This window comes from Globicephala melas, chromosome 6 (assembly GCF_963455315.2).
Source record: "Globicephala melas chromosome 6, mGloMel1.2, whole genome shotgun sequence".
NCBI lineage: Eukaryota > Metazoa > Chordata > Mammalia > Artiodactyla > Delphinidae > Globicephala > Globicephala melas.
Genome location: NC_083319.1, coordinates 90,457,015 through 90,472,149, shown reverse-complemented (window position 1 = coordinate 90,472,149; position 15,135 = coordinate 90,457,015). Strand labels below are relative to the sequence as shown.

The following is a 15,135-nucleotide window of genomic DNA, read 5'->3' as shown; positions in this document are numbered from 1 at the left end:
GAAACTAACACACCATTGTAAAGCAATTATACTCCAATAAAGATGTTAAAAAAAAGTCATGAAGAGCACAAAAAGACTGAGGAGCTGTTGTAGATTTAAGGAGACTAAAAGACATGATAACAATGTGAAACATAATCTAGGATTTTTTAGCAATTAAGTATGTTATTTGATGAAGTAGTAAAATCTGAATAAAGTCTGTTCATTAGGTAATAGCATTGAATCTGTATTAATTCCTGTTTTGGTAATTGTGCTGTGATTATATAAGAGAAGGTCCTTGTTTTTAGAAAATAAAAATTGAAAATTTGGGATAAAGAGGAATGATATCTTCAATATACTCTCAAAGTTTCAAAAAATGACGTGTGTCTCTGTGTTTTTGTGGACGTATGCATATTTTAATGGGGAAAGAGTTGAAGTAAATGTAGTTAAATATTAACATTCGGTGAATCTGGGTAAAGCATATATGAGAATTTTGTAATGTTTTTTCAAATTTTCTTTAAATCTGAAATTATATCAAAATAAAATTTGATGCATAGCTGAATGTATCACAAGCAAAATCAATAGAGAAATGACAGATTAGTAAGAACCATATGCATGGTATATGACAAAGGCATCATTTCCTAAGTATATGGAGCCAACAAAGAAACAATAAGAAAGTAAAACAATGGGCAAAGAAAATAAGTAGGCAGTTCATAGTAAAAGAAAAAAAATGGCTTCTAAACACACAAAATTCTAGCACATTCATATGAAAATATAATTTAAAAATATATAGTTACCTTTTTCACTTATCAAGCTGTCAGAAAAATTTGACAATCATTTAACTTCTATGATGTATAAGTTTAAAATATCCCCAACCTGGAAATTCTCTTCATTAAAAACTATACACTTTCTGACATATAAAAATACTAGATACAAACAAATGCCCATCAGAATGTGATGGGGTAAATAATAATGGTACACCCATTATTAATGTATATATAGGATATATACAAGTAAAATTTTAAAAATAAGTGATAAAGATATACAGGTTCTAATATTTAGACTAATTAACAAGCCATGCCTACTTTCTGCTTACATTATAATCGGCAGAGGAATGTGCGGACCATGAAATAGTGGAGGTAGCATTTACCTGCACTTTCTTTTGTAATGTTTTAAATATTTCAGGCTGGTGCATATATTGTCAATAATAAAAAATGAATCACATTTTCTCATAGAATTAAATGCCATGTCTGCTGTTTTAAAACCCTCCTGCCACTAAAATCTATTCTTAATTCTGTTTCCAATGTTTGTATCATACTTGCATTTTTCATCTTATTTCATATGTCATATTTTCTAATAGTATGTTAAACAATAATGGTACCAGTGGAAATCTCTAATTACTGATTTTAATTCAACTATTTATTTCCACTTAAAATATTTGTTGTTGCTATTAGAGAATAACTACATTTAAGTAGTTTTCTACTACGCCTATTAGTAAAGAATGATGAACTAATAACTTTTCAGTAAATATTGATATCAACATATTGCTTTTCTCTTTTAATTTAATTACTTATTCTAATTTCTTGATATTCCATCACTGTTGAGTTTTAGAATTAAAATCACTACTAATTGTCATTTTATATACTGCAAGATTCTATTTGCTAAAATGTATGTGTAGTCATACATAACACGAGTCAATAATTATTTTTGTATTGTATTTACTATGATGGCTGTATAGTGACAGCATATTTTTAAACCACAAATGGTGCAATGAAAATAGTAAAATGTACTGGGAAACACTATCTTTCTCTAGGACTTGGAAGATTTGAATAAAATTATCTTCTGTTTAAACGTGAGCTAAATTCATATATAAGTCCATCTTTTCATGTTATTTTTTAAAATCAACTTTATTGATATAATTTACATACAATAAACTGCACCCATTGTGTTGAATTCAATGCATTTTGACAGTTGCATACACCAACACAATAAAAATACAGAACATTTTCATCACCCCCAAAATGTTCCTTGTACCCATTTTCTGGTCATCCCTCCCTCTGCCCCTAGCCCCAGGCAACCACTGATGTGATTTTTGTCACTTCACTGTATATTAGTTTTCATTTCTAGAATTTCATATAAATGCAACCATTCAGTATATAATACTCGTTTGTGTCTGCTTCTTTTACTCAGAATGACTTTGAAATTCATTTATGTTGTTACATATATCAGTAGTCCATTCCTTTTCATTGCTGAATAGTATTGTAGTATTCATTTATGAACACACCACATTTTGACTATCCATTCACTTGATGATGGACATATGGGTTATTTCCAGTTTGAAGCTATTATTAATAAAACTGATATCAACATTCATGTACAAGTCTTTGTATGGACATAAGTTTTTATTTCTCTTGGATTAAATATAGGAATGTGGTGGCTGTGTTGTATAGTAGTTGTATGTTTAACTGTTAAGAATTTGCCAAACTATTTTACAGTGTTTGTGTCATTTTATATTCCCATTTGCCATGTATGAGTTCCAGTTGCTTCACACCTTTCAACACATGATGTCAATCCTTTTTAGTGTTTTTTTAATGAGTGTATAGATGTGTCTCGTGATTTTAATTTGTATTTCCCTGATGGCTAACGTTGAAAATCCTTTCTTGTTCTTATTGGCTATTTCATATCTTTTTTTCATGTATGATCTCTATTTGAATTTGTTGCCACTTTGCGGGGGGCGGTTATCTGGCTTTTTACAATTGGGTTGTAAATTTCTTTATATTTTCAGAATACAAATCTTTTGTCAGATGTCTACTGCAAATATTCTCTCCCATTCTGTATCTTGCCATTTCATTTTCTTAACAGTGCCTTTCAAAGGACAAGTTTTTAATTCTGAAAAGTCAAACTTAACATTTTTTCTTTTATAGTTCATTATTTGTGTGTCCAATCTAAGAAGTATTTTCCTATGGTCCCGGTACATTTTAAATGGTTGCTCTATAATGACATTTACAATTTTTTATGATTGTTGACTGTTTTCAGTTTTTTCTTTTTCAATTTTGATCAATTATGTCTTGCTAGGAAATCATTTGCTCTTGGTAGTATTCTCTTCTGGTCCTATTGATTGACCCAGTATCTGTGGTTGTTTTTACTCATTACACATCTTGTTTAATTTTGCTATCTGTCTACTTCATTTCGGTTTCTGTGGGGTATCTAGTTTACTGGGGTTTTAAAAAATCTTTTCTATTTATTTTAATAGAGAAAAGATGGACTACTTTATAAATTTGGTGTCTGAATAAATTCAGGCATACTTTCCCATGCAAGAGAAATCTAAAATAGAATGGTTTATATAAAGCATGTCTATTTTTATCACATAGCAAAAGCCAGGAGGTAACTTGCTGCTAGTGTTGATTAAATATGTCAGGACATGTCTCTGATTCTTTTGGCCTCTCCCCTATGGTTGAGAAAATGTTGCCTCTGCCCCAGGCATCATGTAAAAGGAAGAAAGCATAAATTGATGACAGTAGCTAAGTCTGTCCTTTTCTTTAGGAAAGCAAAGGTTTTCCCAGAACTACCAGTGTTTTGCTTCTCCTGGCCTGAGTCAGTTCACTTGGCCACTACAAGCTTCAAAAGGTGCTAATGGAGTAAGCAGTGAGAGAGGAGTATTGGAATTGCTCAGCAAACCAACAGTGTCTACAACTGTGAAAGTGACTATCCATATCCAAGAAAAAAGATATACAAAGTATACAAAAAACCCCACAAACATCTAAAAATCTTATAATATGTGAAGATTAACTAAGACTAGAAATTCAGAAGCTGCGGAAGAATTGATGGGCACATTTAAACATGTAAAAAGGGCTTCCCTGGTGGCGCAGTGGTTGAGAGTCCGCCTGCTGATGCAGGGGACACGGGTTCGTGCCCCGGTCCAGGAGGATCCCACATGCCGTGGAGCGGCTGGGCCTGTGAGCTATGGCCACTGAGCCTGTGTGTCCGGAGCCTGTGCTCCACAACAGGAGAAGCCACAACAGTGAGAGGCCAGCGTACCGCAAAAAAAAAAGTAAAAAACAAAATGTGAATGGGAAAATATCATATACAAAGTCAAGAGACAAACAATAGGCTATTTTTTTAAAGGAGTTACTACCTTTAGAACATAAAAAGCTGTTACAAATTGACAAGACAATCCAAAAAGAAAAATTTAGGATGGTTTATAAAGGCAACTTTGCAGATTAGCAAAGTGGCGAAGGAACTTTTAAAGAGGTATATTAACGTCAATTAAAATAAAACTAGTTATCACTTTGAAATAATAAAATTCCTCAAGGTTAAAGAGTAACAGCTACTTGTAATACAGGGGAAGGGCATATTTTTATACTAATGTTAGAAATATGAAATGTTAGTCTTATTCTAGAGAAATCTGGCAACATCTATTAAAATAAGAAAACACAATTCAATCCATCAATCTCACTCTTACAGGGGGGAAAAAAAGCTCCAGTAGGTAAGGGCATGATTATGCTTGTCCACTAACCTATTATGCTATGTCAGCTCTGGAAGATGTTTATCAGATCATTTTTCCTAGTGACAAAAATGTCAATAAACAGTGGCAAAGTGGTTGAACAAATTATGGCATTCCACACCATGGAGTCTTCAGCTGGTTAAAGTACTGTTGAGTGCAAAAGATGCAAAAATGTGTGTATAATCCCATATTAAGACAATTGAAACACACACTCATATATGTGTGCACAGATAACATATTAATGTGTCCACATATGGTTATGAGTATAAAGAAAAATAAAAGAAGTTCATCAGCATTGCTTATCTGTTGACAGACTGTTGATGTCTGGAGTTGCTGAGAATGGAGAAAGTACAAAATTCAAGAGATAAAATATATTACGTCACATTTATACAAAGTTTTATGTGTGTGCACATGTGTGTCTTTAAATATTTTTTTTAAAGAAAAGAAAGGAGATTTTTCGACTGACCTATTTGTCCCCACTGGTTCTAGAGACATGGGCATGAAATTAAAGCAATAAACAAGATGAATCATATTTCTTGAGGAATTTGCTTCTATAGGAAGGCTTCTTCCACTGTATCAAATATATAGTTTCCTCCCACTATGAATTTGGTGACATTTTAAGAAAATGATGTATTCTTAGAAGACTTATTTTTCTCAATTATTTATCTGATGTCCAGTAAGGTGTAACTCATGGACAAAGACTTTTTGACATATAACATACAATATACAATATCATAGGGCCTCTCTGTAGTATGAATAACTTGTAATTAATAATTTATAATTCTGACTTGTGTAAGAATACTTTCTCACTTTTAAGAAATACACAATTTTACTTGTGTATAATACAGAATACTGAAAACTGATTTCTGAATGAAGCTATTCCCATATTTAGTGCATTTGTCTTCCTCTAGCAGAAATTTTCTGATAACTTCCAGGTGTAGTGTTTTTTAGTCACTGCTTTTATAGGTTTTTCTCTCCAAAATGAATTTCTGTAATGAAGTATGATTTGTGAATGCAGCCCTACCCACGTTTAATCAAAGTACTCTCCCCTACGAATTACCTGATGTATAATTAAATACTGGTCCAAGTGACCATTTTCTTACATTTACTGAATTCACAGAACAAGATTCCTTTTTGAAAAATTAATATAAAGTGTATTTTTAATTTAAAAATTTCTATTGTAAAACTGCCTTAAAATAGTTTTGCTGTAAATACAAGTGAACTGTATTATAGTGCTGTCATAAAAAGATACAGCTGTGGAGAATGGACTTGAAGACATGAGGAGGGGGAAGGAAGGGTAAGCTGGGATGAAGTGAGAGAGTGGCGTGGACATATATACACTACCAAATGTAAAATAGCTAGTGGAAAGCAGCCACATAGCACAGGGAGATCGGCTCAGTGCTTTGTGTCCACCTAGAGGAGTGGGATAGGGAGTGGGGAGGGAGAGGCAAGAGAGGAGATATGGGGATATATGTATATGTATAGCTGATTCACTTTGTTATATAGCAGAAACTAACACACCATTGTAAACAATTATACTCCAATAAAGACGTTAAAAAAAAAAAAAAGATATGGCTAACTCACACTACTTTCCCAAGTCAAGTCTATACTCCACATTTCCCCCAATCAATTTATACTGACCTTGGGGTTTACCTACTTAAGATTTAGCTCTCATATTCCACTGATAATTTTCCATCATCCATTCCTCAATCAATTCCCAAGTATCCCTTGAGATACATGGAGGCCCACAAAACACTCTTCCTTTCTCCTAGAGATTAATTGTGTGTTTACGAAAGGTAAAGTATCTTTTTTTTTTTTTTGGCTTGGTAATGTAGAATTGTATTTTTTAAAATATACCTGAGAATAAAAAAGTTGAGGGGCTTCCCTGGTGGCGCAGTGGTTGAGAATCTCCCTGCTAATGCAGGGGACATGGGTTTGCGCCCTGGTCTGGGAGGATCCCACATGCCACGGAGCAACTAGCCCCGTGAGCCACAACTACTGAGCCTGCGCGTCTGGAGCCTGTGATCCGTAACAAGAGAGGCCACGATAGTGAGAGGCCCGAGCACTGTGATGAAGAGTGGCCCCCGCTTGCCAAAACTAGAGAAAGCCCTCACACAGAAACGAAGACCCAACACAGCAAAAATAAATAAATTAATTAATAAACTCCTACCCCCAACATAGAAAAAAAAAGTTTAGAATCAAATTGATGGGCTCTTGCCACCAGTTTTCATTAACACAACTTTCTATTAATTATCCAGTGGGTGGGGGGGGGCATACTATCAAAGAAAGAATCTGAGAGGCTCTTAGTCAATCTCCTCCTTTTGCTAAAGTTTGGCAGCTACCGTAATAAAATTTGACACCACCAGAAGTACTTTTCTCATATGTATCAAAGTTTATAAAGTGTTTAACAAAAGAGTGAATGCCTTAACTTTTAGCAGCAAAAATTGGGAATAAAGTCATGTTGCAAATCAGAGCACTTTCATATTTTGGAAAGTTTGGAGAGTTTTGGTAATTAAAAACATATATTTCTGGACTCTGCATTCCTTAAGTAGCAACAGCTATCTCAGTGAATTAAAAACTTCTGTTAATGGCAATGTAGGTGGCCTGTACCAGTACTCCCTCTGAGAACTAAAAAAGGTGGAAGAAAATATTAAAAACGTTTAGCTTTGTGACAGCACTGGAGAGCTACCAAGGAAGTTAGAAACTGCAAGAATAAGATTAAAGACATAACCTCTGGAATTTGGAACTATTTATTAAAAAGAGTTGTTTGCTAATTCTTAAAGCAAATACTGAGCAAGAGAAACTTAAGACAGTTTTTTGACAAACTTATGGGACTAAAGGGACAAATAGTAGAATTAAGTTCCCTCTAAGGAGGAGCATCCTGATAAATCTCCCAAAGTCCTAAGTCTTGAGGGTATCCCCTAAGAATAAGAGTGAAAAAAAATAGACAAGCCCTCACAGGGACTGCAGCCCAGTTTCGAATAATCTCAGTACATGATTGGATGAAGGCAATCAGGGATTGCTCATGTTCCTAGGCTGGTCACCTGTTAGAAGCAAAGGAAATCCTCTCTGAAAGATATCCAGGCCATCTAATCATATCTACAATTTTTAATATATAATGTCTAAGCAGTTCACTTAAAATCACCAGGTATATGAGAAGACAAGACATCACCAAAACCCAAGAGAAACAATAGTCAACAGAAAAATACTATCTAGACAATGGGGTCATCACTAGGAGAAGAAGAGGAACATAATGAAGTAAATGCATAATTTGAATAAATAATAGCTAGAAATTTCCCCAAATGTGCAAAAAAAGAGGAAAAAACCCAAAGAAAAAAACCATTAAGCTCCAGATTTTAAAAAACACTGCAAACCCCAAGCAGGATAAATACATAGAATATCATACCTAAGCATATCACTGTCCAACTGTTGACAGCCTAAGACAAAGACATAGATTTTAAAGGAGTGAGAGAAAAGAATAATTAAAAAAAAACATAACCTTCAAAGGTAACTGGATTGAAAGCTTACTTTTCAACAAAACAATGAAATACAAATCAAAACAAAATATCTCAAAATACTAATAGAAAATAACTGCCAACTTAGAATTCTATACTCAGTAAAAACATCCTTTAAAAATGAAGGCAAAATTAAGACATTTTCCAACAAATGAAAACAATTTGTCACTAGCAAACATACACTAAAAGAAATACTAAAAGGTGTCCTTCAGTCAGAAAAAAAAAAAAGATTCTAGAAGGAAAATTCAAGAAGAAGAAGGGAAAAAAGTAACAAAAAGGGTAAATATATGGATTAATTTAAATGCATATTGACTCTGAAACAGTAATGATTGAGTGTTTCAACTACATTCAGAATTAAAATGCATGCTACCAATACAAGTCAAGAAGGAAATAAAGTTAATGTTCTAACTCTTCACCTTATACAGAAAGTGGTGTACTCATTTACATTAGCCTTTAATAAGTAAAGTATGCATATTGTATTAATATCTTACATAGTAAATTTTGAGACAAAAAGCACCACCAGAGATAAAAAACAGACATTTTATAATGATTGTTTCAACTAACCAGAAAGAGTATAACAATTCTAAATATGAATATATGTAAAGACATAGACTTAAAATATATAAAACAAAAACTGGTAGCTCTAAAAGAGAGACAAATTCACAATTATTCTGGGAGATTAGTACACACATTCTTTTAGTATCTGATACAATATAGAGGATTAAGAATTTGAGAATATAGAGGATTTGAAAACAATTGATTAATTTGTAGAGATTGAAAGGAAATAGTACTCTTCCAAATGTGCAGCTATCTTCTAAGAATACAAGCTCAAATGCAAGATAATTGCCTCATAATAACCTAGTATGTAATAATAAATATGTAGAGAATGCATTAACGAAATTCAAAGGAAAGAATTCTAGGTTTTAAAACTCATTTTCTTAATTTGTCTCTTTTTCAAACAGAAATCAGTAAAAAGTAGGGGTTTCTGTGAAAGATGCTGAGAATCCAGAGTACTAAATCTGTAACCTGCAGCTAAATTCCATGATCTCAGGGCTAGTTCTAGTGTGACAGGTAGTCTATGGGGTGCTGCTTACATCATTGATCACTTTTGGGATACAGGCTGGGAGCACTTTATACCTCTTGGCCATGAGTTACCTGCTGCCATGGCAGGGAATTAGTAAATGAGGGAACACATTGGTTACCTAAAGATGCCTGTGAATATTCAGGTAAGTCTGTGGTTCTGATTTGCCAATCTCAAAGTCAAATTGTTAATTTTAAATTTACGAATCCAAATTTCCACACACTAGTAAACATTATAAACAATAAATAATACTGACTTCCCAAAGGAAAAAAAGTAGAGTTCTTCTTTGTGCGTTTAATGTCAATTTTCACAAAAACGTCTAGCTTTTCTTCATTATAGACCTGAATTGTCTATACTGTTGCCTTGATTTCAGTGTCCTTAGGGTGCTTGGACAATGAAAATTTTTCTTAGAACACTGTTCCTTAAGAAATTCCTTTGGTCAACATTGAATATTTTTGCTATGCAGGGCATGAAAAACTCAACAGCCCTGATTTATAAAGCTCCTTATCCAAAATGTGAAACAAGAAAGATTGCCAAGTTATCTCCTTCCAAATGTACTATTATTTGCAGGGGCTTGACAATCCCAAGTAACCAAGCATGGCCATTAAGCACTGCTTAAACACTTTCTCCAGAGTGTCTCCCCATATGTATAAAACTGGACGTCAGCTATGAGATCCAGATATTCATACTTCTGACTAGATAAAGTAACTTTGGTTACCTCTTGCTTCTTAGTCAAGCTATAGCTCCTCAAAACTTTTATCCCCACACCATGAGTGTGGCACTGAGCATTCTACTTCCCCAGTATCAGATTTCTGATGTATACTGAGTTGTACTTTCCAGTTGAAGGCTTTCCTAAAGTCACTACATTTATAGGGTTTCTGTTTAGTATGAATTTTCTGGTGTTTAATAAGATTTGATCTGATTGTGAAGGCCTTTCCACATTCAGCACACATATATGGTTTCTCTCCTGTGTGAATTCGATGGTGTTCAAGGAGTTGTGTCTTCTTAATAAAGGCCTTCCCACAGTCACTGCATTCATAGGGCTTCTCTCCAGTATGAATTCTCCAATGTCGATTTAAGTGTGACTTCTGGATGAAGGACTTCCCACATTCAGTACAAATATAAGGTTTCTCTCCTGTATGAATTCTCTGATGCATAATTAGTGTTGATTTTCTTGCAAAGGCTTTCCCACATTCACTGCACTCATAATGTCTTTCTCCAGTATGAGACTGCTGATGTATATGGAGGCCTGATTTCCGAGTGAAAGCTTTTCCACAGTCATTACATTTATAGGGTTTCTCACCAGTATGAATTTTCTGGTGTGTAAAGAGATTTGATCTGTCAGTAAAAGCCTTTCCACATTCAGCACATCTGTAGGGTTTCTCTCCTGTGTGAATTTGCTGATGTACATGAAGCTGTGACTTCTTCGTGAAGGATTTCCCACAATCACTGCATTCGTAAGGTTTCTCTCCAGTATGAATTCTCTCATGTGTAATAAAATGTGACTTATGGAAGAAGGCCTTCCCACATTCAGTGCAAACATAGGGTTTTTCTCCTTTATGAATTCTCTGGTGCATACTCAGTGTTGACTTCTGAATAAATGCTTTCCCACATTCACTGCATTCATAATGTCTCTCTCCAGTATGACATTTCTGATGTATCCTGAGCCGTGACTTCCAGGTGAATGATTTTCCACAGTCACTGCATTTATAGGGTTTCTCTCCAGTATGAATTTTTTGGTGTTTAATGAGATTTGACCTGTCAGTAAAGGCCTTCTCACATTCAGTACATATATAGGGTCTCTCACCAGTATGAATTTTCTGGTGTATAATGAGATTTGTCTTGTGGGTGAAGACCTTCCCACATTCTGAACATATAAAGGGATTCTCCCCTGTGTGAATTCGCTGGTGCACATGGAGCTGTGACTTCTTTATAAAGGACTTCCCACAGTCACTGCATTCATAAGGTTTCTCTCCGGTATGAATTCTCTCATGTGTAATAAAATGTGACTTCCGGATAAAGGCTTTCCCACATTCAGTACATACATAGGGTTTTTCTCCTGTATGAATTTTCTGATGCATACTTAGTGTTGATTTCCTTGTGAAAGCTTTTCCACATTCAGTACATTCAAAGTGTTTCTCACCAGTATGAACTTTCTTATGTATATTGAGGTTTGAATTCTGAGAGACATTTTTCCCACATTCATTATAATTATAGGTTTTTTTCCCTCCAGGATGAATTCTCTGGTGTCTGAACAGATCTGACTTCTGGATAAAGGCTTTTCCATGTGGACTGAATTTACAATCAGTCTCCTCAGTGTGAGGAGTTTTCTCATGGTTTGAGTTGAGGGAAAAGTCCTTCCCATATTCAGTGCATATATAAGGTTTCTCTCTTGTATAAACCTGAGGTACAGCAAATTGGGACTTCCGAGTGAAGACTGTTTCACATTTGCTGCACTCATGATGTTTCTCTTCAGTATAAATCCTTTGATGTGCAAAAAGGTGTGACTTATGGGTGGAAAGTTTTACACAATCAGAAAATAAATAGAGGTTCTCCCCATGAAATTTTTGATGTTGAATGAGAGTTTGCTTATGACTCAGAAGTTTCTTACATTGATTATATCCACAAGCATTCATTTCTGTATGAGAATTCATATGAGTAAAGATATTACCATATCCAATAATCTTATCAAAATTTTCTGTTACATTGTTTCTATTATAATTACATAGGCTTACAATAGGCTTCAAACTCTTTTGAAATGAGTCACAGTTATGGAGTCTTTTTCTTGAAGGAACAAGGTATGTGTTTACACGAAACATTTTCCTAATGTCTTTATTATATTCACAGTCTCCCTCATTAGCTAGTGTATCCTTGTTGATGAAGGCAACATGACTTAAATGTTTGTTCTGGTTTTCCTCACATCTCCCTGTCTGTTCATCATCTTGCCACCATTCTTCTAAAATGGAATACAGGTCATCTCTTGTGAAGAGATTAATTCTCTCAAACTGGATTGAAACTTCTTCAGACATTCCCTGTTGTGATGTTTCAAAACCAATACCTTGATCTAAAAAATAAAATAAAACACACAAAGAACAGTTAGCAGAACACAGAAGGGATGATACATAGAGTGGATACAGGGTGAACACAGAGAAATGGAAGAGATTTATATAAACATAATACTAAATATAGATAAATATATAAAATATGAATAAATATATGTGTAGTAATCTCTTTATATATAATAATATGCAATAATAAAATAAGCATTTACATTACATTTGCTGTCTGATAAACAATAGCATTTAGATTTGCCAGGCATTTTTCTAACTCATTTAAACATCATCACAACCTTTTGATATTGGTGTTATTATTATCCCTATTTTAAAGATGAGGAAACTGAGCCACAGAAGAGTTAAGTAGTGTGTCCAAATCAAATGTTTAGTAATTGGGGAAGATGAGATTCAAACTGAAGTACATCAGTTCTGTGCATGTAGCAGAACTACACAGTAAGGGGTCAGAAAAACAAAGTGACAAACTAAGTGGCTAAAAAGAAGTGTTTCTGAGTCTAGCTTCTTACTATCCTTCATCTATAAATCTTAATCTCCCTGCTTTCTCTTTTCCCTATTAACCACTGTGCCCTAAATACCAACTTATTTATGTTTAGAAAACTATTGTAGCCTCAGTCATCCTGAATTAGCTTTACCATTACAAACAATAAATGTATGTATATGATTCAATTCTTTATGTCTTGTTTGGGGTGCACATACATGCATCTAATAGGAAGAATATAACAGCAAAAAGGGCCAACTCTGAAGCAGAGACTGAAAGTTGTCCATCTGTCCCCTTCCTTCAACAGTATTAAGCTTGTAGCCAAGCATGTGTCTGCCTCAAAACAATAGGTCTAAAAACAACAGAAAAACAATAGGTCTGTGCAGCCTCATTTGTCATTAGGTAAAGCCAAGTAATTCAGTTATCACCAATCAAATGGGAGTAAAAATTATATTTGTTGTAATCAGGCCAAGGTCTTAAGGAAGTGGGTGTGTCTCCCAAAACCCTCTCCTCTTCCCATTGGCTATCTTGCAGTTGGCAATGCCCAAAGCAGAGATCAGAAAACTATAGCCTCAGGCTAAATCCAGGCCTCTACCCAAAAGCTAAGAAAAGATTTTACAGTTTTGAATGGTTGAAAAAACAAAAGAAGAGTAATACTTCATGGTACATGAAAACTATATACAATTCAAATTTCCATGTCCATAAAGTTCTTATTGGAACACAACCACATCCATTCATTGATGTATTGTCTATAGATGCTTTGGGGCTTCAAAACAAAATTGAGTAATTATGACAGCAATCACATGCCTCACAAAGCCTAAAATATTTACTTCTGGGTCTTTACAGAAAATATTTGCCGACCCCTGCTCTAGGAGGTGATGGTGCAATGACTTTCTAGAAACTCTGTCCCTAAATAGTCATTGGAAGCAGAGTGGCCTGGCAGACCTGGACCACTCACTTTGGAACTGTCATGTGATGGGTCAATGTTTATATTCTCTAAGTCACTGTTTCTTGGGGGTCTCTCAGTGACAGGGGCTTAGTTTTACTCCAATATACCATTCTTGCCCAGAATAAGAATCACTAATATTCCAAATCCTGGAATAGTGTGTAAGACAAGACTCTCAGTAAATATTTAAGTAAAAATTAGATTATTCTTGAATATAGACACAGTCTAACCTCATATCCATTTCATTCTATCTCTAAGGCCTTGTAATGTCCCCAAACACATTCTTTATTTTTTATATTACATTTTTACTCACACACATTAATGGCTTTCATTAATCCTGAGGACCTCTAATACTGATTTCTAAACATGGATTTTCATCTTTTGCAACCTTTCACTTTCCTTAGCTTATAAACCCATTGCTACACCTGACAACATTTACATTATTACCAACAATGTTCAATGTAAAAAGTTTGCTCCTGTGGTAAAAAGTTTATCCATAATTCCTCTGTCACACATTGAATTACTCATTCAATAAAATACAGAGTCATAATTCAGGCCAATAAAATGAATGTATGCAAGCTATCTTTCCACCAGTCACTAAAATCTATTTTATTACTGAATCCAAACATATATTCTTTTCCTTTTCCCCATTAAGCTTCCTTTTTCTGGTCCTCTGTTCCTATTCAAAATTCATTTTCTTCGTGGATCATTTAGGGTTCTATGCTCTGAAAATGAATCTCAAATCTCAGCACAACTCTAGGAAGACTCTCTTTTCTTTTAATTTAAAAACAAACACAGATATTTCTGAGCCTTTCATACTCATATTTAATCGGCATAGATTTGCACAATAACAAATGCTTAATGCTCAAAGCCTGAAATTTTAAACATTTCTTGCAGTTATCTTCCCTTTCTAATTACAATTATTGGCCCTTTGAATTACTCCTAGCAGAAAAATTTTCAAATCCCTCTGAAATAACACAAAATAACCTCCTCTGCCTATCACATAAATTAAAGAAGTTAATTTCACTAACTATTCTCTAAGGAAACATTTTAAAAAAGAGGTAAAAGACTCAGTTATCACACAAATTAATGTTGTTTTCTCTGAATTTCTGGGGGTTGAAGAATTAGAAAAGGGAAAAGCAATGTATGCTGTAATAGTTAGGTCCAATTCAAGGAGTAAGTGAAACCTGAGAGCAAAGCATAAGTATGTGGATTATTTGAATAGGCAGATAAGCCAGAAAATAAAGGGTCAGACGCAGGGGTATCATTAAAGAAAGTGTTAAAACAAAGTAAACATGATTATGGAAACTAAACAGAGATAAATGTGAATTGCAAATATGAGGCATGTTCTTCCTTTAGTTTATAAACCCATTGAGAGAGGAATTTGTCATATGTTAGATAATATTTTGTACCATATAGCTATGACAAGATAAGCAGAATATTTTAATCAGCATCTAAGAAAAAAAGTTAAAAAAAAAAAAGGAAACAGCACATCCAAATAGGGTTAGAATAATCCAGGCATAAGTAAATACAGACATGGTTTTGGTGATATCACTGGAAAGTA

The 15,135-nt window shown here is 34.2% G+C and overlaps 1 protein-coding gene across 5 annotated transcripts in view; it reads right to left on the bottom strand.

Moving 5' to 3' along the window:
• Positions 1-1,887: 1,887 nt before the first annotated feature.
• The window catches only part of ZNF484 (zinc finger protein 484), a 35,220-nt gene continuing 21,972 nt past the window's right edge, over positions 1,888-15,135 (bottom strand). For all 5 annotated transcript variants that reach the window (XM_030847272.2, XM_030847270.2, XM_030847278.2 and 2 more), the window contains exon 5: positions 1,888-12,140. In XM_030847272.2, the coding sequence (XP_030703132.1) occupies positions 9,814-12,140 (2,327 nt within the window). In that variant the 3' untranslated portion in view covers positions 1,888-9,813. The remainder of the gene's footprint in view (positions 12,141-15,135) is intronic.